Source organism: Charadrius vociferus, unplaced genomic scaffold (genome assembly GCF_000708025.1).
Source record: "Charadrius vociferus isolate BGI_N301 unplaced genomic scaffold, ASM70802v2 scaffold478, whole genome shotgun sequence".
NCBI classification, from domain to species: domain Eukaryota; kingdom Metazoa; phylum Chordata; class Aves; order Charadriiformes; family Charadriidae; genus Charadrius; species Charadrius vociferus.
Genome location: NW_009650063.1, coordinates 604,934 through 628,959, shown reverse-complemented (window position 1 = coordinate 628,959; position 24,026 = coordinate 604,934). Strand labels below are relative to the sequence as shown.

Here is a 24,026-nt window from a genome sequence, read left to right as displayed (position 1 = left end):
GCTTTTTGAGGAGGAATGTAATACTGTTCTGTAAACAAAAATGAAACTTCATAGGCCTTCCCTTATTGTGCCTATTCTGTTGTGTTTACCTTTGATAGTATTAATATGAAAATCTTTTACTTCCAAAACTGTGTGGAAACAATTAGTGTTAAAATGAGTATCAAAGCAAGGTTGGCTGTTGATTTGGAAGATTGGCTACTTTCAGTAATAAATAATTATGCTCAACAAAACCAGAACCAAAAGTAGTGATGTGTACATGGTATTGATTTGGAAGATTGGCTACTTTCAGTTAATAAATAATTATGCTCAACAGAACCAGAAGTAGTGATGTGTACACTTTTAAAAGTGAGAAACAAACAGAAATTGATACTGATTTGACTATTTGTAATTGCTTTAGGACAAATGAAGAGAAAATGGGAAGAAAGACTAAAGAAAGTGGAAGAACGAGCATCTTACTATGAAAGAAACCCTCTTCCTCCAGTTTATAGACCAAAACTGTCCAAACCCTTTCTGCCATCTTCTGTCTGGAAATTATTTTGTCGTCAGGCTGAAGCTTTCAATTATGTAAAAACCTGCAAAGAGGTAAATTACTTGTTAGGTGAATGTCTCTAGTCTTTAGGTACTTTCAAGGTTGAACTTAACTTAAAAACTTGGTTGACAGTAAAGTCTTTATCAGATTGCAAAGATTTTTTTTTTTTTCTTAATTCTCGCCAATCCTGAAAAAGCAAGGGTTGTTTTTGTCTTTGTAGGAGATCATGCTACACTGGAGGTAGCTCTAAGAAGTACTAGTTCTAACGTACAAATTGTTATGTGGTGTTAACCTCTAATGGTAAAAGTGCTTTTTGGTAACATTGTAGGGATAGATTTGGTCCTTCTGAAGATGAGCAAGCTGTCAGGGTTGGCAGGAGAATGGAAAGGTAGTGAGAGTTGAGTGGGGAAGGACGAGGAGGGAAAAACTGAGGAAGAAAGAGATAAACAGGAGGCAGAGACAAAATAAAAACAATACAACTCTCCAGTGTCATCAGAGTAGCAAGCTCAGATGATAAGAAGTGATGAGCCAAATAAATGTGCAAAACGTATCCTCTGTTTTCAGTTTAATGCTTTTCAAATTGATTGCTGCTTTTAAAGAAAATTACATTCTTTGGGGTTTTCTCTATGCTGTTTTAAGTGTTTAAGTAATCTTGACAGTCTGTTCTCCAAAATTCACTCTCGCTGGTTTGGCAGTAGGGGTTTTTTGTTTTCTTTTCTTTTCAGATTTCCATGTTTGGACTTAAATAATATAAAGTCTAAAGAATATTCACTATAAAGCCATATACTGCCATCATGTCAATGAGGCTGTTCCTTTCAGGACATTGTTCATCCTCCTGTTAGATGCACTTGCCACTGATAAAAAAAAACTTTACAGAGAAAACAGAGTTTACATTAATGTGAGGCAAAGAAAAGCTTCAAATTATTACTCATGTAACTGAAATCAGAATGATGTTCTTAATTAAAAACAGACATTGTTTAGCTTGAAAAATGATAAGTAATCTACTTAAAGTTTTCTCGTATTTACTAACCTTTCACCAAAGAAATTAATGTCAGATAGGAACTTCCAAAGTCTTTAACTGGTTCTTTGAATACAAAAAGCTGCAATGTTTTTATTTTAATAGGATGTTCGTGTATTTGCCTTGGAAAAGAGCACACAAAGTGGACGGAGGTTTTACCTTGTGACAACATATAAAGAGCTTTGGTTTTATTACACGTGAGTATTTGAAAAGGCACCCTATATGTTACTATAAGATAGTAGTATACTGGATATATTTACTAGCTAGTAATAGCTATTACTGGATAGCTATCCCCAGTAGCCATCTGCTGCTCTGACTAGCACAGAGCTGTAATGGGTGGCTGAGGTTTGATCTTGGCCATGGGGAAAATCGTCATAAGGACAAACCAATCTATTCTATATTGAGTTTCAACTTTATTGTGAGTTGCAGATTGCCATTATTTCCTGGGAATTAAGGACCCCGTCTACTGAACTTAAATCTAAAAGCAGTAGATTTGCTTTTGCTGTCAGCTTTCCTCAGGGCATCATACCAACACGTGACACAAACGTATTTCTACGAATAGTCATATATTAATGCTCATGTAAAATGGATATAAATGTCTGGTTGCCAGTTTGTGGTTTTGTATTTGCATGACAGTTTCAAGTATTGACAATTTGATCATGCACTGAACTTTTTCCCAATTTTTTGTTTTACAATAAAATATTTGGTTAATAATTTGGAAATAAAAGAAATTGAAGAGTAAATTTTTATATGAAAAGTAAGCTTGATTTTTTTTTTCCCCTCAAATTGAAAATGAGATTAATTTTTAATATAGTTGAAAAAAAATCTATGTAATTTCATTTTTAGCGCTTAGGATGTATCAGTGATAACTTACTAAGTTTTTTACTGTAGTTTCCATTATTTATTAAATTCTCAACAGCATTTCTGTTGACAGTATGTATTGTAAGACTTGGGGGGGATGAGGAGGAGAGTACTTCAGAAACAAATTCTAGGCCAGAGAGATTATCTTTGTTGATATTTGATGATGAAGTCAGTTACAAATTTTTCAAAGCATTCTAGGGCTGGTACTTTTTTGAATAAGGGTCATTGATTGAAAATAAAAGAATATGTGACTTGTGGGATCCTTGTTTGCAACTGATAAGTATGTATAATGTTTATCATGAGAGGTTGTGATTTGGTTTCGTTTTCCCTTAGCAAAGGTTATAAAACAAGTCTTATGCATTGCTACGAAGTAATCCCTGAAAAAGATGCTTGCAAACTTTATTTTGATTTGGAGTTCTACAGACCAGCAAATCCTGGTGTAGATGGCAAGAGTATGGTCGCAAAGTTAATTGAGGTAAACTGGCTAAAATAACATATTCATCTACATGTTGTAGATTAATATGAATTTGTTGTTGATTTAATATGAAACCAAAGCATTTACCACTTCATCTTGATTATTCTGTAGTAAAATGAAAAAGAATTGTAGACCTAGTGATTATTTTTAATGAAGTAAAAAGTGCTGTTTTGATTAAAGCAAAGTGAAAGGAAAAATAGAGAATGTGAAAGTGAAAGGAAAAGATAGAGACTGATGGTTGTTGGAATGCTTGTATTCACTGTAGGTTTGCCGATGTGGTAGGTTTGCTTTTGCAGATTGCTTTATGTGCTCTGCCACTTTGAAGCTGTAAAACTGAAGGAGCGTTTGGGTATTCTTCAGAGTAGCATCAATAAAAGTTCCTTTCAGATATTCCTCAGTTCATTTCCTTTGCCAGCTGGTGCAGTCATATACCAAGGCTTAGATAAATCCTTCCTGATTTTAGGTGTCTTCAGGTGACAGTTCATTATAGTTGAGTTTGATAATGATGTAGAGAACATCAGGTGACCATCAATTTAGTACCTAAAGTTAAATATCTTTGCTAATTATCAATTTCCTTAAATAGTGCAAATTTCCATTTTATTGCAAATTCATTGGAAAATGAGCTCCACTGCAAATTCAGTATGTTAGAGGTGGAAAATAAAGGAGGTTTTTAGAAGGATATCTTCTGTTGCAATCAAATCTCTTTGTGAGTGACCATTTCTTTGTGAGACTTCTGATGGTTACATGGCACTAGCTAGAAAGGAAAGAAAGAAAAAAATTATTGAGGTTATTCCTTCGTAAAGAGCTCCTCATTGATACAGAATCTGGAGGGATTTACACCATTACAGATCGATTCTGAAATCTAGAGATGCCTCAGGTTAAGAAGAGAACTTTGGATTTGCTGGGTGAGGGATCCAAGATGCTAAAATCCTAAGCTTCCAACCCCTTTGGTTCTGAGTCCCAGTCCTAAACATGATTAATCACAAGCTTAGCTTATGGATAGGTTTTAGAGCTATTTTAGAGCCAAACATCTTAAGTTTTCCACCTAGTTAGAGTTCATTGGGTCGTACCAATGAATTGGCTAAATCATAACAGTGAATAAGCATACCAACCCTTGCTATCGTGGTAGCCTCTTATCTTCCATTCTAGGTAAGCCTGCATTACAAACATCGTCACTGCGGGTGTGAACTGCTCTGTGGTGGAAAGAAAACAGAAGATAAAGCCACTAAATTAGACTTGACTTGAAAAAATAAAAATCTGCTCAGCTTATCACTGTTAGTTTATTCAGTGACTCGCTTATTTGGGGAAATACAGTGTATGTCAAATTTGGTTAAAACTTGCTATGTTATGAATTAGTTTGAATTACAATTAATTGTATGCTCAAAATGAGGAAAAAAATTGAAAAAAATGTAGAATCTGCATTTTGTGTTAGGTTTTATAGATACTGCTATTAAAAATGCTAGAGAAAATAGCCTAATTCATATTTATAATTTCAGCTTGTCAGCCAAAAATTAAAAGAAATTTATGATGTGAATTGTTCGGCCAAAGATGTCTTGAATTTAGATTCCAGTACTGATGAAAAATTTAGTCGACACTTAATATTTCTACCCCAAAAGACTGTATTTAAGGATAATAGTCATGTTGGTAAGTGTGTTCTTTTCTCTTACACCTAGAAATAAAAGGTGTTGTTTTGACTTTGTACAGTGCCATCTCACATTTGAATATTTATTTTAATGGAATCATATGTGGAAACAAATATGTATTCCCAGCAGAAGTTACTATCTGTTTCTATTTCATTAATCCATATTATTTCTCAACTCATCTTCCACTTCCTTTTTCTATCATTAGCATTTGTGTTTGCAAAAATGTTTTTTTTGTGCCTGTATGCTTTGTTTACGAAACTACTGGTGAGTCTGGCTTTTAGCTTGAAAACTGTTCTACAGTATGACTATGACTTCTTAATTTACAGGTTAATGTCAACCTTAACAATTGAAACTAAGATTATTGTCTCTAAATACAGTTGGTTTTTGCTCAGCATGGAGTCAGAAAGGCAGGACAGAGATGGTTTTGAGCCACCTGTGCATAAACATGATGAAGAGAAAGCTAAAAGCAATTTTAACTGTTGATATAAGTTGGGATTTCATAGGATATGGCAACTCCAACACAAAGAATTGCCAGTTCAGGGTTGTCTTGACTCCGTTTTTAAAATAAGTATAATAATACCTCCTCACTTCAGGGAAGTATTTTGAAAATATTTTTTAAATGCTGTTTGTGAAACACTGAGGTGCCTGTGGTGAGCATTAAGAAAAGGTGATGTTGAAATTCATAATTTCTTGTGTATATATATTCTGTATGGTGTGCAGGAAAGCAGGCTTATAGACATACACTGAACAATGAGCGCAGAATAGACGATCAGCTGAGTTTTGTCTGAGTGAAGCAGGAACTGATGGAAAACAGTTTGCCCAGTGATGGAATTAAAATCTATATCAACCTACGAATGCAGAAGTTGAAGTTATTTAACATTGCACCTGCAGCCTTGGTTTTGTCATTTCTTAACATTTGAGTGTTTGATTTTGTAACGTTTATTGTGTTTATTTTTTATTTCAAACAAACAAATAAGGTGAGGGAGAGGAAGCAGAAATGCTGTTAGAGAGTACCAGATTAATGATCTCATGGGTTAGTGGGAGGGATGAAATTTAGGTTTGTGACATTTAGCTCTACCATTTGTGTTCAGGAGGAACTGTGACAACAATAGGAGAATTACATGCATTGGAGGGAAAGAAATTACGTGCTGTGTTACTGGCAGTAGAACAGGAAGAGTTGAGGATGTTGGGTTCATAATTTTAGTCCCACTCAGGTTCCCACTTTTATTCTGCTGTCTGCTTGGTCATGATCTGTCTGACTGTCTTCATGCCCGGTCTTCCTTTTCCTTTCTCACCCTTACCTCTTTTTCTAGCTCTGCACTTTCTCTCATTCCAGTCTTTATAACTAAAGCTTATACTCTATTTCTTCTTCTTTTATACTTCCTGTGTTTAAGTAGCTTCTTACTGTGCACTGCGTATGTCCTAGCAGGGGATTGTAGAGAGCACAGGGAAGATGGGCTCTTTATTTTTAGTACTTAATGACAGCACAGCGATGCTGTCACTAATGACACAGTGCTGGGCTTCTTTCTAGCCCAGTACAGCATTAGCGAAAATCTTATTTTCCTTTTGAATGGTCTAGTTATTTCATCGGTAGTACACAGGTACTGTTGGATCAAAGTTGTGTAGAGTGGACACGTGGCTTGTGTTGCTCTGAGGAATCATCTATGAAAGGTCTTGTCAGCATGAACAGCTGGAGGAGTAGAGCAAACTGTAAGGAGAGGCTGGATCTTGTAGGCCTGCGTGCACGTACAAAATGTTTTCCCCCAAAATATTTTTAATCAATGCACGTGGTCCATGGCCTAAGCATCACTTCAAGCCAAAATTCAGATCCTTACTCCCAACACAAAGAGGCCATAGGATTTCTCTGAACCATTTTTTTTTTTAGCTTTTTTTTAACATTAAAAAAACCTATTTCTCATTCTTAGGAGCAGTGGAATCTGTGTCCCTAATCCTCTTGAGGAGTAGCTGTCGTGGCAGGCTAAGCAGATTGTCGAAGTTATAAGCAAATGCTTATAATATTGGCTGCCAGCCCCAAGTGTGACACAGAGCAGTTACTTATGTGACATTGTGGTAACAGCTCCAAACCCCAAAGACTTAAATGGGATTACTGCAATTTTTAGTTCAAAATTATGGTCTTTAACTACTCTGCCACCATAAAACTCTTAAGTAATACATGGATGATAAATAATTTGGTATGACTGCAATTTTAGCCTGTGATCTTGATAACTAAATTACATCAGTCATTTCTTTCAGTAGGAGCTTGAACTGTTTATTCTAGTCCATTAGTTAAGTGTTCTGCGTCTCCACCCTGACGTGAATTTGACATGTTTACTGTCAGGCTTAAAATATATTTAGAGATTGGGTATTCATCTTCTGCCTTTGCCTTTTCGACAAGATGTTGAAGTTGCAGTAAAAATCGATTATTTTTTTTTTATAATTGAGATATGTAAATGTTAGTGTTCATGCATGCATGTTACCAATTCATTAATACATTTTAGTAACCTGCTTGACAAACCTGGGTTAAAACATATTAGCTTTGTCCTTTGTGCAAAATACTCTGCTGTAGTAAATAACTAAAAAGGCAGGTAACTTCATAAAGTAATTTTACAGAATCTGTATGAAAATATATATATTTATTCTTTGAGGTGATGGATTTTGTCTACTATTAAACTTAAAAGTATTAACGTATTTTTCAGACACATTCAAGTGTTGTCATTTTTTTTTAAATTCATCATTGTGTTATGTCTAATAAAATGTACTTTTAAATGAGCTAGTGGTACTTGTGTGGGATAAACTAGAATATGAACTATCATAACTTTGTCATCCTTTCATAAGCATTTTGTGTCAGGAATCACACACAAAGCGGATGGGCTTAAAATGAAATACGATTGAAAACATTTAGTATATAATATTTGGAATTAGTTACTAGTTAGAATTAAAATAGAGGGACTGATTTCATAGCTCGTGTAAGAAAGCACAGGAGGTCTTGTAGGTCCACAAGGAAAGCTGTAGAGTTCAATGTAAATACATTGATCCACACAGTTGACGAATCCCAAATATAAAAATAAGAAATACAGTCAAGGATCAAAAGTGTGAAATGCAGGGTTCGGTTCCCACATGTGACCAGTTAGAAGAAATGGGAAGAGAGAACACAAAGGGGTGTGTGTATGATCAAGAACTAAGTCCCAAAATAATCTTTTACTCACACTTTGGTATTCTCATACCAGAGTCATCGTTACTTAATTACATGCACAAAAAATAAGGAAGTGGTCACCCAGGACTTTTAAAGATACTTTAACATTTATGATGATTGAAATAAACTTCAATTCTGAAATAGGTACATTTTCTCCCTGTAGATCCAAGTAACTATTGTTATAAACTGAAGAAATTCTGTATGCATATTTGAACACACAGGGTTAAAATGCTGTCTATGGCTATGAATCATTTGTGTGCCTCAGTAGTCCTGTAATGAATTAAAGCTTGATATGCTGAGCCATTCTGCTGGTACGTAGCATAGGAGACCCTGCAGTTCATGTTCTTTCAGGTTGCCCATTGAAGCTTCAGCCAAGAACTGCAGAATCCTCCTTGCCAGTATTCCTTCCACTTCATAGTTTTTCTTCCGCATCTGTACTTACTCTCTTCTTTTTCCTTGCAAGTAATTTGGCCATGGTTTTCATCTGTCTGTCTGTGGTTACCACCTAGCAGAGCCTGGAGTACAATGGGAGTTGGATTACAATACTGGGGGTTTGAAAAGTCATTACAAAATACTTTTGTAGAAGTAAGTTGTTGTTCAAGTAAGCCCTGGTCAAACTGTTACATCAGTTAATACACCGTGAAGCTGCAAGTAAACCTTTTTAATTGTTCTGAAAGTGAAATTAAGGAAAGCAGTAGTGAGAGGAACAATCACAAGCTCTTTGAAATCCTAAATCTGAGCTTGTTAATGTCATCGCATGCTGTCATTAATGACTGCAAAAACATTCAGGTTATTTTTTTGCAAACTGCAAGAACATTTGATGATTTAAAACCTACCTATGATTGGATAAAAAAAATAAGTTGTGTAATAGCAAAGCTGTATAAATGCTTTATTCATGTATTGAGGAGTTTCACTAAATGGTACTTGAAATATTAAATCAAACTAGGTTTTATAAGGACCTTGACTACTTATTTTTTGATACCACTGTCATTAACAAAATGGTCCTACATTAAGCATTTGAATAAAGACTTACTATTGACAGCCTAGTTCATATGCGGAAATGTTCCTGCTAAGCTAGCATGAAGACCCAAACTGAACTTGTCCAGTAAGTTTCTGACATTCTAGTGGAAAATTTCAGGTTCACAGAAATTTCAGTGCAAAAGTCTTACTCATATTAATTGTTAAGTCAAGATCATTTGTACTCCAAGCAGCTTGAGATCTTGTCTGTCAGAGGCTTTCATAACTGCAACACTACAGGTGTGATGGGTAGGAAAAATTCTTTTGAAATATACAAAAAACATTTATTTCAATTTTACAATTTTATCCAGGACTTTAAATTTAGTTTGGGAAATTGTAGTGACAACCTAAGCATTTCAGTTTTGTTTAGTTGTCTAAGCCAACTCGCTGCTTAGTTCTCTCTGTTCTCAGTAGTAAAATTGCAAAGGGCCACATTGCGACTGTACTATATAATTAATATATGCACAACTGTTTATTTTCTTGTGTGTTGTTTTTTTTTTTTTTTTTAAAGTTTAGCAAAAATTCTTGCCAAGCATGGGTTTCTTAGTTACTAACCAGAAAGAACCATTTTATACACTGGGCTGGTCCAAAAGATTTTTTAAAAAATCTGGGATGAGGGAAAAAAAACCACCCAAACTCAACCACTTCCATCTTGGCTGTTTTGAAAAATGTTTGCACAGGAACTATTAAGTTCTTTCTTGACTCATAAATGATGTTATCTGCTTTTGGGATTTTTTTTGTCTGTTTGTTTTTAAGGTAACTTTGTGAGAACTATTTTGCAGCCTGCCATAAGGCTAATGGAGAGCAAAGCTGCTGTTGTGATTCCGGAGGAAGGGGCAGGAAATGATTTCCAGTGTTCTGAAGAAGCGGTTGGGTTAGATGGTTCTCTTACAAACCTCACAGCTGTCGAAGGTGCTTCCAAAGGCTGGCCCGCCATTGCTCCCGAGACAAAGGATATGGAAACATCACACCAGGGAGAAAATTCGGAATTTTCCTTTCTCATAGTAAATGATAAAGAAGGAGACAAGCAACTTTTTGTGGATCTAGGTAAGTATAAGAAGTGCTTTTAAACCTCTTTGGGATGCAACAAATGTTAAACGAGATGCTTCTTAATCTTTGATTACAGACAATATGAACAACAGTGTTCTTATTGTTGTCCCTACGGTCAGAATTTAAACCAAATACACTACATGCTGAAACTGTGAGCATAAAAGCTGTACTTTAAAGGAGCCTTAGATTCCTGGTCCATGGAATTTCTTATATTACTACATTTAATTATTTTGTTCTGAAGTTTGAAGAAACTCTCACCACACAAGACTGATTAATTTTGTTTCTAAGGACTTGGTGCTCCCATTTGGATTAAAAGAGGGTAGCATATATTGCTTGCTTGTCATTTCAGTTGAATTAGAAGCTGCTTAATTATGGAACAAGTCTTAAAGGTGTGCCCTGTGTTGTTCTACCTGTGTGAATTGAGCCTTCTTCCCCTGTTTGGAATGGCAGTTGTTAGGCTTCAATGACCAAATAATAGAAATTTTGGGTTGGGCACTTCACGCCCCAGCTGGGCTCAGCCCATTCATGGTATCAAAATGTTAAAAACTTCCAGGAGCACAACACCCATGGTCAAACTGAAGATTGAAAGTTCCACCCTCCTCCATCCCCATAGTTGGTGTCTGCTTTTTGCCCCGTCTCAGTGAAATGGAAATAGCTTAGTGTGCTTTTGTGCAGCGGTGCTGTGTGTACTTGAGGACTTTATCTTGTTTTTTCTCAGACTTCTCTAAAGAACCCCCATTCCTTCAAATTCTTCTCATGAAATTCAGGATCACTTTTATTGCTGGCCTCTTCAGTATCTCTGCCTTGTTGGAATGTGATCCCCAAGTTGCCCCTACAGTAGGCTGCTCCATCACTGATTCCGAAAGATTACTTTGCACCTACTTCATAGTTCCTTCAAATGTATCTGTGAACAGAAATTAAAACCGAAGTATTTACTGCATTGCCCTTTAAGAATTTGATGTTACTCCCCAAAAATCAACCATCCTCAATATTTATGTTATGCACATTACCTCAAAACTGGAAAGCTAAAGGCAAAATAACTGGAATACTGAATTACATCACGAGGCTGCAGTGATAGAAAGCTATGTGACGTTCCCGTTGTACAAATTCCTTAAGTTCTTTTATCTTCATGAAAATTAAATGCAACGTACAAATAAAGCGCCCACCTCCTCAATGAATTCTTAGCCAGATTAGGCAATGTTAAAGATACCTGTTCATTTTTTTTTGTTGTTGTTTGTTTTTGAGATTGGAATTAGATGTTCCTGATATGTGCTTCAGACAAGCGGTGTCTGGTCCACAGAAAACAAAGTGTGATGAATCTGAAGTCCTTTCAGGTTAAAATAATTGCACGGCCTTTTATGCTCAGTTGTATTTCACAAAGTTAGTGTGAAAGCTCCGATTTCTTATACTGAAGAGAAACTTTTAGCAATGCTAATGGCAGAATGATTAAAATGCCTGTGCAGAGGTGTTGAATGTTTGTTTTAATTATTCTATAACACAAAAAAGTACATGTGTGCGTGGTCTTACTTTGTTGTATTTCTTCAATGGGACGGGAGCCAAAGTCAGTAAGGGTTTCTGTCCGTTCCTTAGACCCCTAGCTGGGTCTAAGGAAAATTGTTTAATTTACAAGTACTAAGTATCGTAAATCCTAGCCAGCATTGTTATGTTCAGAAATACTTGTTTTCCTGTAGGAGTTTACACAAAGAATAGAAATTTCCGGATGTATAAATCATCAAAAGCAGGAAAAAATGTGATTCTGACGATAGCAGAGGATAATAAGTTTGTTCCTCACTGTGAAGAGAATGTTTCCTTGGAAGAAGCGTATTTTCTTTCCTCCTTGATCTGCAACATCAGGTAATTGTTTAATTCTGATGGATTTGAAAATGTTTTTAAATACGTATTTCAGTGATTTTTCTCCTGTGGCAGTTACAAGTAACTACTATCAATAGGCAGTTATTCCATGAACATTGATACAGTGTCATTTAAGAGTTTTCAGGAGAATTCCTTGGTTTTGAAGAAAAAAAAAATATTTTTTAACGTACCTTCAAATGTTTAAAGAACACAGAACATGTGGCACGGCTTCCCAGTTGTGCCTCATTTCTCTATACATGCTCAAAATGCTGAAATGTAACCATTATTAAGTTTGGTTGGATTCTGTATAGCTCTGAAAGGAAAAATGACAGATTTCCAGTCAATTAAATATGAAGAGTCTACATATTTTCTGAAGCATGATAAAAAAAATAAAAAGGATTTTTGTCCATAGTTGTATACCATTTGGTAGATACCTCCTTAGGTTGGATACTGGTACATACAATAATCAAGTTTTCTGTTTCTAATCTAAACCTCTGATATATCTTACCCTGCACTGAATGTATCTTAAGATGATCCTAATCATTACTGCAGCAGAAAGAAGGTTAAAATGGTACATCCCTCGGTATGATATTACGTATAATGTTTTTATTAAAAACCCATATATTTGTTGTGACTTCAGTTTTTATATCCTGACATGTTCACGATCCTGAACTGATGCCAGTCGCCCCATAGCATAAATCGTGTAGTGTGTTCAAATCACGGGTATCGGCTCCATCATCAGTACTCATGAGAAATTCTGCTGCGTTAGAATTGAGTCTTCTGTGATCATCTGGCTCCCCGCTAGCAACACGGCAAGGAAAAGCAGTTCATTGTACAGAGAGGAAAACAAATTGAAACCTTTCAAAGGGCATATATGTGTAAATATACACACTCTTAATGCTGTACGAGTGCGGGCCAGCAGTCTTTGAATGTCCGGGTCCTGGGATTTTTGCCCGGAGGCAAACGTTGCTGTTCTGGAGGAGGAAGCCCTGCCCTCTGCTGGTGTTAGTCAGAGGGCACCAGCAAAATGAGAAGAAAAAGTGCTGCGGGGACAGCGGGAGGTGGCCTCGGGATGACCGGCTGGCCGAGGTTGGCAGGGAGCGTGGAGGACCAACCCCCTGCTCCAGCAGGGGCTGCATTCTGGTCTGCCACGCTGGGTTATGTCACAGCACCTTATACTGTACCGTGTTGTGCTGCAAGAATCACACCTTTTATTTTGGGTTCTCTCTTTTTTTCAGAGCGAGGGATGACACAAAAGTTCTGTCATCCGGGTTTCCAGAGGAGGAGAGAAGAATGTCTGCTTATTTGAACAGTAAAACTACCCGAAGCGGTAGAGGTACTTCAAGCCTTTGCTACTGCATAGAAAAAAACTACTCTTAAATTCACTGTGCCGTGACTTCCACACGGGATAACCTCTAGGAGAGCTTTTCTTCCGCTGGCTCTCCGCAGGAGACAGCGTGCGGCTATGCTGAAGGATGCCCCTGCTGCTCCTGTGGCTCTCGTGCTGTGTCCCACTGCCCTCCGCACCTGAGGGGGGGGATGTGTCTGTGTGTGTCCAGTTTGATAGATCGACATTCGGGTTACCCCTGGTTTTATTGAAGGATTTGGTGTGATTCGCGTACATTCTGTGTCTGTGGTCTATGTACTGTGTAACAATTACCCATTACAATGACAAAACGAGTAACAGCATGTGTCTTTGTTTTACCAGATCCCATGGAAGGTTACCAGGATTCACCATATCCAGAAATTGATAATTTTGTTCGTTCTTTGGTTAATAAAGACGGGGTGCAAGGAGGTAAACACCACTTTACTATTTAAAAATACTGTTGCGGAAAACTCATTTGTACAGAGTTAATTATTTTTTTTTTCTCCCCCCAGGGATCCGGCAATGGAATTATTTCTCTCTGGAAGAAATACTTGTATATGATATTTCTGGTTACCGTTGGTGTGAAAATATTGGAAGAGCTCACAAAAGTAACAACATAATGTATGCTCTTTAACTATTCACTTTAAAACAGCTTTATTTATTTTCCTGCTCAACTGTTATTCTATAAAAATGCTGAAAAACTCTTCGGGATAGAATCAGTACCTGTTAGAAAATTTCTGCTTTTTTGCTCTGCGAGGATACAACGCTTTCTTTTTTTTTTAAAAAAAAAAAAACAAACCACCACAACCTTTTGCCCCCCCTAAATTTACTTTGTGATAAGTGAACTTGTATTTCTAATATTTCTATGAAGTCATCTTCGTGCTATTTAAAATACCTGCCTAAAGGTGCTGACATACAAGTCCGAGTATGTTAAAGCAGTTTAATGGTCCTGTGCTTCGATGCTTCTTAGCCAGGCAGCTGAGCAATCCGAAGGAAAGTAAAGAAAACAGACCACTCTTAAAATCATTTATAGTGAATCTTAAATTACATTCTCATGTTATTAAAATGACAAAGGTAACTCCTGCCACCACTTCAGTCAAGATGTTTTGCTCGTGACTCTACAAGGACTCGGATTTCTTACAGTTTTAGCAAAATAAGCGTTGAAAAGTCAGGACATTAGAACTGCAGTATATCATCAGTAGAAATGTTTTAACTTAAAAATAATTCTGTATAACATTTAAAATAACTGAAAGATAAGAAATGTGGTTTTGAGAAAGATAGATAGATATAGATATATATAAAAACCCCACAGCCAGTAGGCTTGATGAACGTGGTGTTTCCCAAGCACAGCTGGAAAAGCTGGGTGTCTGATCAGGTGACAGGAAATAGTGATTTTATCTGCCTTTTATAATGGAATTATCTGTAACAGCAGCAGCAACAAAATCTTATCTGACAGTTACGTCCCATATCCTAATCTCACTTTAATGACTTTTGCTTCCAAGCTTAATGTAATGAAGTTAACTAAATTTCATTTTTAAATGTTAGTCCTGAGTCTTAAAAGAAATGTATTTTTAACTTAAGAAACCTGAAGTTTTATTGAAAGTATGTAATAAGTATGTGAGAATATGAAAGCAATATCCATAGATGGGGACAAACAAAACTTGTTCATTTAGAGTCAGCGTTTCGTACTGTATGCATTCACTTCATTTATGTGCTGTTACTAAACACTAAATTATTTCATTCTTAGGATTCTGGTAGATCTAAAGAAGGAAGTCTGGTATCAAAAGTGTCATGATCCAGTCTGCAGAGAAAAAAACTTCAAATCACAAAGTATGTATTCTGTGATTTCAAAGCAATTAGGCTTCATACTTTTGGGAATGTTAACTTTACTTAATGCCATATATTTGATTTAGGTTTTCCATTACCGCCTCGGATATGTCTCCCTTTTCTTTTCAACGAGGTATGTTTTTGTGCTACAGCTATGCTGAAGTTCCTGTGAGTAAAGCTGTCTCTGGAAGTGCCCACAAATCCCCGCTAACCCAGTCTGTTGAGCTCTGTACAGGAGTCACACTGGGATAGAAGAGCTCTCCGGAGCAGCTGTGCTGGGGTGGCAGTTCCATAGTGTCATTTTTAAGTTCTCCAGCAGCAGATCTAGAACAAAAACAGTCAGTGCAGCTAAAGCTGAGTTACCGGAATAGCCTAACTTCTCCTGGGACTAAAGACTTTCTTCCGCTGTGGTCTGAGCAGCAGTTCCCAGTGCATAAACCACAAGACCACTGCCGGTGCAGGATGGAAACACTGCCCATGTTCATCTCTGCTGCGTGTGGCCGACTGTGCTGGGGCAGCTAAAATAGGAGTGATCCTGCAACACTGGAGTCAGAGCCACATCTAAGTCAGTGACCTTCAAATCTGAAGTTCACTTAACTCCATTTTAGTGTATTAAAGCAGTTATGTTTACGCACACAGGTAGAACATTTAAACCGACCTGATAGCACACCTAGACTCTAAGCCCTGAACTTAATAGTTTTTTCCACTGAGTAGGCAATAAGGGTTGGTGTCTTTGCAACTTTTTAAAATTTACACTTTTAAATGCTATACTGCAGAACAGCACATGAAACTCTACATAACGCTAATAGCTATTGATCTGCTTATTTCATAGAAAGTGTAATTTAAATGTATTTTCAGATCCTGACAGTATCTTTACACAGACACTGAAATTAGTTTTAACCTTGTATTTTAAGATGCTGTAGCAGACAGACTACTTGTAGTTTGCTAGAAGAACAGCAAGTTTCTATTCTATTAAAATAGGCTTGCCCAGGGTAATGTGGCTATAAATTAACCTGTCTCGTTGGCCAGCTTCTATAGTATCCATTATACGTGACAGTACCAGTTTCAAACTTTGCGATCGGAGCAGTTTGAAGACCATTTTCATAGGGAATAAATAGTATTGTTTCTAAAAGGAAGAAGAGCACACGCTTATGGATGAAAGGGGGAACACAGAAGACAAAGCAAGCCCACATTCTAGCGTATTAGACTTGTCAGACAGCTCAGTATCTCTAGGAAGAACCTTGTCTCAAGACTTCCTGTTGTCAGACAGCGAGTGGGACAATGCAAGTGATGATGCCTGTTTCCTAGAAGCTACTGACGACGTGGAACTAGCTGAAGCTGCAAGTCATAGTCTGAGTTATTCCATGGAAGAAATTCCTGATGAAGTTCTTTTGGAAGCTTTAAGGACTCAGGACACTCACACTAAAGGCGGCAGCTGACCACAGAGTTGGCTAGCAAACGGACCGCTAGCACTGCAACCTGCTTTAAGCCAAGGTGCGTATCGCACACCTTCTGTGAACGGTACTGCCACGTAGTTCAGAAATGCTCTTCCAGATGTAAGACGAAGAGCTGAGCAACAAGTATCCTCACAACTGGATGACCTTCAACAAGCGTGAGGAGATCGTGGAACATTACACGGGGGGCTGAAGAGTACTGGACTGAAAACTTGTCATGAATGCTGCTCCACGTCTAGCACTTTGCACACTCACTGCTGTACGGTTTCTATTTTGTTAAGCTGTATGTCCAAGTTTTACTGATAAGCCAAGCAAAATAGATTTCTTGACTTCCAGATATGGGAGGAAATTCTTTATTTCAAATACAAATTTAATAAAAAGATTTGTCTAGCAATAGTTCAACCAATGTCTATGTGTTCTCTTTTAAAAGTATACATTTCAAGATCACATGACTTTAATAGCCCAAGATTCAAACCCAGCATTGTTAACAGAGCACAGAAAAGTTTTACTACTTTAACTGGAATTGTTATTTCATTCATTTCACTGACATTCTGAGTAAATTCTCACACAGACTGACAACAGAAGGATACAATCTCCGTTTAAGTCACTGACTTCTAAATACTGAAGCAAAACACAGCAACAATGATTAAACAAGCACTGACCGTTCTAATAATTGCTCCTAACGGATGTCAAAAAGTCTGTTAAAACAACTCAGTGTTTCTTTCATAACTTCCCTCTGTGTACAGCCAGAGCATCTTCCAGTTTCATATTAATATTCTGAAAGTGTCTTTCCACTCCTAGAATTCTCCGCGACTCCACCAGAAGAGCAGGGAGGCTGGAAGTTCCATACTGTTGTTAAGGAAATAAAATTGTAAGGCAACGTTTTTAACTCTTGGGAAAATCACTTATGTATCTGTACTTATTCTTCCTCTATGAATGATGCAATTTGATTTTTAAAAGTGATGAAAAGCCAATATCAGAGTCTTCTGAAATGGTAGGATTTCCTTACACCTGGCAGGCATGTAGAAACAGAAACCACCCCAGATCCAGAACAGTTCAGAAACACACAAAAAATATGTACTTACTACCGCTTTTTCTTTAGGGTTTTCTTCTCTATAATCCAACCAGTCTTGCTGTAGCTCCTTTAAATCAGTAAGTAATTCAGTTGCCTGTCTCAAGGAAGATTTCCTTTCCTGTACCTTAGCATATTCTCTTTGTAGCTGTATCAGTTGTGGTTCAGCTCTGAAAAAGATCAAGGCTTTGATGCCTGTATCTGTGTATTTATTTCATGAGTAACTATGAACATATTTCCTCTGAAGAAGACTTAAGGGAAGGGTTGGTCAGCAATACAAAGCACAGGTTAGAGTAACACACTGTTTAACTGGAACAACTAGTATGTTATTTAAACAGGAGTACAAATCCACAAAAAAAACCCAGACTTTCGTCCACATATCACTTTTGAGCCTGAGGAAACAGCCGCCCTCTCTTTAGCACTGAAGTTTTTCAAGTGAAGCTTCTTAACTACCCGGCGTTCTGCACCCACACATGTCTGCGTGCAGGCCGAGGCGCTCAGCGCTTACGCTGCAGCGCACTCAGGATCTGCGAAGCTGACACGCCTCTGCCTGAGCACTCCAAAAACTGAACACCAACAGCTGTTGTCATTTAACAGCGTTGCAGCAAAAAAAAGCTTTCTGAAGACGATCAAAGGGTTAAAACAACCAATAAAAAATGCGAAGACGGCTTTCAATCTGTGAGGGGGTTCAAACCTGTATTGAGGGATGCCTTTAATTAGTTCTGAGTGAAGTTTGTCCTTAGTACTTAATGCAAAGACAGACAGACTCTCACGGCCACAGAGAAAGGGCTTTCAGCCTGCCTGCGTGGATCCAAGCCCACGGTTCCCTACAGAGTTAACTTACAGCATCTATGTTACATGCAGCTTCAGTGTAAGGCTTGTCACTAGGAACCAGCTGGATTTGGGGAAGTCCAACAGTTCTTCCAAAGAACATAATTTCTGTGTTGTGTATCTAAATGATATTTAAGGTTAATGCCAAGTTAGAGAAGGGGAATCATGTGGTCACATGAGATGGAAGCAAACCCCATACTCAGAGGCATCCCTGCTGAATTGCAGGGGTGAAATCCATTCTCACACCTCAAAACTAAAAAAGCTCTCTATTACCTTCGCAAATTTACAATTCATCCCCTTTACAATTCCAGTTGTAACATTAGTGTTTTTCTTATGAACATATGGTCCGAAATACCATCCCAGTTACCAGTTAGCTAAGAGAACTTGCCAGAATGACTACCTAGGCAACTGAAATATGGAAAGGAGAGGTTATCTGGAGCTTCTGTAAAAACAGCAGAAAGCAATACACAAGTAGAGTTTCATCAAAAAAAAAAAAAACAAAAAAAGTTCTTTTCACTTCTGAGTTACAGAATACCAGACTCCTTAAGTTCTTCAGGCTATTAATGTGCATCATTAGAAACATACTGAATTTGCTCTTCCCTGAGCTGCATCAGTCGCTGCCTCTTCCTTTTGATGTCGGCTGTGACCTGAAACAAATAGTGAGGAAAGTCTTTGCAACAGTTTCTGTAACTTCAAAGGCAAACAACTCAAATTTCATTGGCTTTTCCTCTTTGAGGTTTTACGCTTCTGATTCTGGGTGTGGAAGGTTCCAAGATACCAGACCTCATTGACTGCCATATTTGAAATTAATATTTTAAACATTTTAAAAGAACTTTAAAAGTGTTAAACTCTCATCTCCATCCAAAATTTCTCTTAAGGAACGCTGGATTTACAAGCATACAAAAGGAGTTTGTGACATTCTGAACTCAAACATGACCAACTCCAGCAGGTTTTTTTTTGTTTCTGTTTTAAAAACGAAGATTAAAACAAATGTATGTTCGGTATGATTGCCTTAACTAAGGAACTAAGCATAATTAAGCTTTCTTTAATCAACATCCAATTTAAAACAAAACCAAAACTAATCATAAATTTCAATTTAGCAACTAACAAATCTGATTTTAAACAAATGTGTAAGAGGCAAAACGAGGATAACTCTGAGTGGCTGCGAACGGTAGATGTGCATTAAAGTTTTCATTTTACGAGCAGAGCAGCTTACCGTATCGCCGCAAATTAACCAGAAGACTTTAGCCCATTAATTGCTACTTCCCAGAACAAGCTTTCTGTTGACTATGTTAAAAGCTACTTTGTCATCGAAAAGTTTGCAGAAGAGGTTAATCCAAGGCAGAAAGCCTCTTAAATCTCTCTGCTGCAGGGCATTCACCTCTCTCCTGATGAGACCGCTGCAATGTTTCTCTGCTCTCACACTAGTTCCTCCTCCTGCCGACACTCCCCTGTGGCATTTTCAGTCAGTTACTACTCGCTCTGAACCAAGAGAGGAACTGCCTTCCTCCGAACAAAAACTTTGCATGTCTTTAGGGAATGCAGCTCCCTTGGACTTCTCTCCTTTAAACCGAGCAATCCAATTCTCTCCTTACAGGTCACCATCTTTGCTGCTCTCCTAGATTTTATATTAATCTATGTTTCTTGAAGGTTAGCTCTCAATATTTGATTGGCTCTCCAGAGGCTTCACCAGTGCTCATTAAAAAAAAGAAAAAAAAAAAAAAGAGTAATTCTGACACAGATATACCTACACATTCTAATGTGCATTCTTTCTTTTTACACCAGTACAGCAGTATACGTATGGAGTTTGCAATCCATCATATTTACTCAGATATTTCCCAAATAACCTCTGGTGTTCCCTATCCCCTATTTGTGCAGTTGATTCTGTAGTACAGTACATGTTTTTGTGAATTATTTTATTTCTTCTAGTCAACTTCTTGAAATTTCTGTGCCCACCTCTATATGCTGTACAATCTACTGATATGTATGTATTTACCTTAGCATTTTTTTTCTTCATATTCTTTAATTCCTGGACTTCCACTATCTACAGAAGAAAAGAAAAATTACAGATTGACTATGGATCTTGATTTCATCTCTAGCCTCCTAAAAACACCGTTGCAAGAATTACTTTGGAATAATGTAAAAAGCTATTTAAAAAACCCAACGCTGTTTCAAAGGAAGATTACAAGTCTATTAGTCATGCAACAATTCTTTCCTCTCTCCTCAGGCCAGAAGACTGTTGCACAAAACTAGTCACCTTGCACCAGTTAGTGCAAGTAATGCTCCTTGTACCAATTAGTGCAATACTACCTAGCTTAATTTTTCTATAACTTTATATAAAATGACTAGATTTATACATTTTAAAACCTGTACGTTGTAATGAATCACTCAGAACTATAGTTTTAGTACTTATATCCATTGTACTTATCACAACTCCTACAAAGTTCTGAGTTTATTTTACTCATTGTAATTAGTGAGAAGAAATCTTAGTCTTGCAAGCTAATAAGCTTTTTATCGTTATGTTCAAACTGTTAATTAAAAAAGGATGATTTTCCCTTAACTATGTTAGAAGCTTTAGTCAGGCCTCTACACAAGAGTCACTGAGACACAGTATAAAGATTAAATCATCAACCTTCTTGAAACTCTAGTCCATGAGCTTTTAAAACAGCATTTGACATAACTGTTTGCTCATGCAAATTATGCAGCTCTCCAGTTTTATGACATAACGCTTTAGATATGACAAATATGGATGTTTCCCTGTTCTCAAAAGCTGACAGTTTTGCAAGGTATTTGTGTGACAGCAGCCTTGTGTCTAACGACAATGCTCAGGAAACCCAGCACAGAGGCTGCACGCAACAAACTGTTTTCATGTGTAAAGGACAACACAAAACCACAGGCATTCTGACGACAGTGTAATATACAGCTCTATAATCACTACCACAAAACTGTCTATTTATGGTCTACTTACAAGATCGGTGATTTGGTCCTTGAAAGCAGAACAGAAGCCACTGATAGCTTTTCTGCAAACCTTTGATTCTATGTTTTGTCTGGAGAAGTCAGAGAGACAAAACACAACCCATCTGGTTTAGTAAAAGAGAAATCTCATTCAAAAACATTCCTTTAAGTAATGAATAAACCCCAACATTACGCAACTAGTAGAACAGGCAACTGCGGATCCTTCATATGCTAGCAATAGCTTAATTTCTACACTGAAAAGCATCAGCTGTTCTTATGTTTGGAAAAATATCAAATTCCTGGAGACCACCTCAAGATCACATAGGAAAAATATTTGTATCACACAAACCTAATAATCATTAAAATAACATCGGAATATAACCATGCAATACTGCGTTCCCTAAAGGGCAGCCCATTAGAAAAAAAACACAGGTGATTTGATTTTAAAACTTTGAGTACTCGGCCCGAGGAAAGCAGAATAACCTGTAATTTGCTGCTATCTTCTCAAATTCAGCCAGAACAACATCCAGTTCTGTAATATCCTTGGGAGACCTCTTCAGCTCTTTGGGACACCAAACCTGTACAGAACATGGGCTGTCCACTGCAACAACAGAATAGAGATAGGCACTGTACAATTCAGGCATGTGTTCTAAAATAATAGAAAAATTATTGTGCCCACCATTAAAATAACCATCTAAAAGTTATGAATATTTTAATACGAAAGTTGACAAGAGGGAAATATGAATTATTTCATCTGTCTTTGGCTGAGCAACTATGACAGACTTATCTGGGAACACTTTAGAAATTGGATGATCAATTATATACAACTTATTTCTTATTCTTCATCATTTCGAACAAGCCCAGGAGCACGTTATTACACTGATAAACTATACAGTGTACTGTGGATAACAGCTGTTTGTGCTGTAAAAACTATTAGCCTGACTTTGGGCAACCTCCATGACTCAAAGAATCATGAGTTGTTATATCATATTTATACACATTTTGTATTAATACCATATATCCTTCAAAAAAAAAAAAAAAGCTATACACAAATATGTGTCTTTAAACTTTGCAATAGCATTGTTAGCTAATTCCACAAAACCTTAAACCATGTTTCTTCACACGTTCCCAAATGTACATCTAGTACTTGAATGTGACGGGGTACAGTTCAAAGGAAGCAAGATGACAGCCGGGAAACGGTTTCTCCATACCAAAAAATGCCACTGCCTTGAAGGTCCCCATCTCAAAGGTCTTTACACGACCCGCTGTGCCTACGCTGTAAGGCAGGGGCACCCCAAGCTCTGCCCCACAGCCTGGTGCTCCAGCCTTCCGGACCAAGGGACGTACTGAAGTTACGTCCATAGCCATGGAGCCGGGGTTCCCTCCAAGGGGAACCAGCCTGCGTGCGAGGGATAACACACGCCTACGCTTCACCCCTTCAGGAGAGTAACAGGCCAGTCCGGAGAGGCAAACCATGGCAATCAGAGCTGTGTGGCACACCAACTCCTCAATTTAACCATTGATAGTGAGCGTATAGACCAAAACTAGAACCTCCCATTCCTAGAAGCAGTATGCTGCTACATATCAGAAATGAAAACCACCGAGTTATGGAAAAGCGCTCCTCTTGAAAAAGGAAAAGCCATATGGGAGTTTTGAAAAGTCTACTTTACCAGAAGGATCTGATGTGTTCTCCTCTGAAGGCTGCTTCTTCTTTTTTGCCTGGAATTGAGTAGTATTCAGAGCCTTCTGTGATACAAAAAGCAGATTAACTTAAAAAAAGACCCTTAGGTTTACTCATTTAAAATTCTGAGAGATGGCAACTAGGCAGAACACACGAAAGTATTTCAGCTTTTCACAACTGAAACATCGGTCAGCTTCACTTAGGGCTATTTTGCCAGAACCACAGCACAGCGATCACACCGCAGAGGGACAGCAGCTGCTTGACCGCGCTGACCCACTGATGTGTCAGCTGCTGGCCGTGCAGCTGGAGGAACATATTAAGGAGCATATGGGCGTTCAGCATAGTCATGGCCCAGTAATAACAGTTCTGTTATCGACAGTGCCTCCTTACCTTCCTTTTCACCCACTTTCTGTCCCAATTCTTTCTCTACTTAGACTACTTTGTGACACCAACACAAAGCAGTGATTCTACGTGAGTGCTGCACACATGCTCCGTACTGAATTGTACAAAAGGATTTTCAGCAATTCCAATGAATTTCAGTATGTAAAACACTTTTATGCAAACTGCTGCATAGCTTCTTTTATCATAGGCCTACTTCCGCAAGCCTGCAGAGGGTTAACTCTTCCTCTGTACAACTGGAAGCTAAGTGGGCCAAGAACATTTTACGCTAATTGCAAAGCACTCATTCAAAACCAAGTGGTTTTTGTCTATTTCTAATATCTATTCAAAATTAATTTCATCAATGAAAAAAATATTTCTGTCATAATATGTTCTTACTTCAATACCAAACAAGTACGAGGGATTTGTATTCCATTTAGTATGCCATTCTTTAAGAACATATATTCCAGATATAAAGAAGATACTTGAAAGAAGAAAAGAACATATTCCCAAATAAGCAAGAGAAGGGGCTACAGGACAGAGGAACACCTGGCTATGATATTCCCCACTGACATGAGACTGTAGCTTTAAGCATTTCACTTGGCCATCTCACAGGAATAATTTGAGGATTATTGGGACACAACTAAGTACTTAGGAAGTACCAAGAGACAAATGAAAGGTCTTGCTCTCCCCTCCCCTCTAACACCGGCATGGCACGAAGTTGAAACTAAATTGACCGATATACTCATGCAACTTTCTCCATACCACATTCTCCTTAGCGGGTTCATCTTCAGGATCAGCTGTGCTGAATTTCTGAACCTCACC

General features: G+C 37.6%; 2 protein-coding genes across 2 annotated transcripts in view; one reads left to right on the top strand and one right to left on the bottom strand.

The window, feature by feature from the left end:
* The first annotated feature begins 402 nt into the window (after nt 1–402).
* PRIMPOL (primase and polymerase (DNA-directed)) lies at nt 403–16,269 on the top strand. Its single transcript, XM_009891777.1, has 12 exons — nt 403–582; nt 1,653–1,744; nt 2,742–2,883; nt 4,380–4,527; nt 9,493–9,783; nt 11,478–11,640; nt 12,876–12,973; nt 13,346–13,432; nt 13,516–13,624; nt 14,751–14,833; nt 14,917–14,963; nt 15,964–16,269. Exons 1-12 carry the CDS (start codon nt 403–405, stop codon nt 16,267–16,269), a joined length of 1,746 nt encoding a protein of 581 aa, XP_009890079.1.
* Nucleotides 16,270–17,007: 738 nt separating this feature from the next.
* The window catches only part of CENPU (centromere protein U), a 10,592-nt gene continuing 3,573 nt past the window's right edge, over nt 17,008–24,026 (bottom strand). Inside the window, exons 5-12 of the mRNA XM_009891775.1 lie at nt 23,967–24,026; nt 22,813–22,888; nt 21,626–21,743; nt 21,156–21,234; nt 20,184–20,231; nt 18,773–18,834; nt 17,370–17,526; nt 17,008–17,133 (exon numbers count right to left, since the gene is read on the bottom strand). The exon at nt 23,967–24,026 is cut by the window's right edge and continues 7 nt beyond it. Coding sequence (XP_009890077.1) covers nt 17,008–17,133; nt 17,370–17,526; nt 18,773–18,834; nt 20,184–20,231; nt 21,156–21,234; nt 21,626–21,743; nt 22,813–22,888; nt 23,967–24,026 — 726 coding nt within the window. The remainder of the gene's footprint in view (nt 17,134–17,369; nt 17,527–18,772; nt 18,835–20,183; nt 20,232–21,155; nt 21,235–21,625; nt 21,744–22,812; nt 22,889–23,966) is intronic.

What these genes read in the sequence shown, in the direction of transcription:
- PRIMPOL (XM_009891777.1), top strand. Translation starts at nt 403, where the DNA reads ATGAAGAGAAAATGGGAAGAAAGACTAAAGAAAGTGGAAGAACGAGCA. An exon ending in TCCTTGATCTGCAACATCAG is followed by an intron (nt 11,641 to 12,875) that starts GTAATTGTTTAA and finishes TCTTTTTTTCAG; the next exon opens with AGCGAGGGATGACACAAAAG. An exon ending in TCCCTTTTCTTTTCAACGAG is followed by an intron (nt 14,964 to 15,963) that starts GTATGTTTTTGT and finishes TGTTTCTAAAAG; the next exon opens with GAAGAAGAGCACACGCTTAT.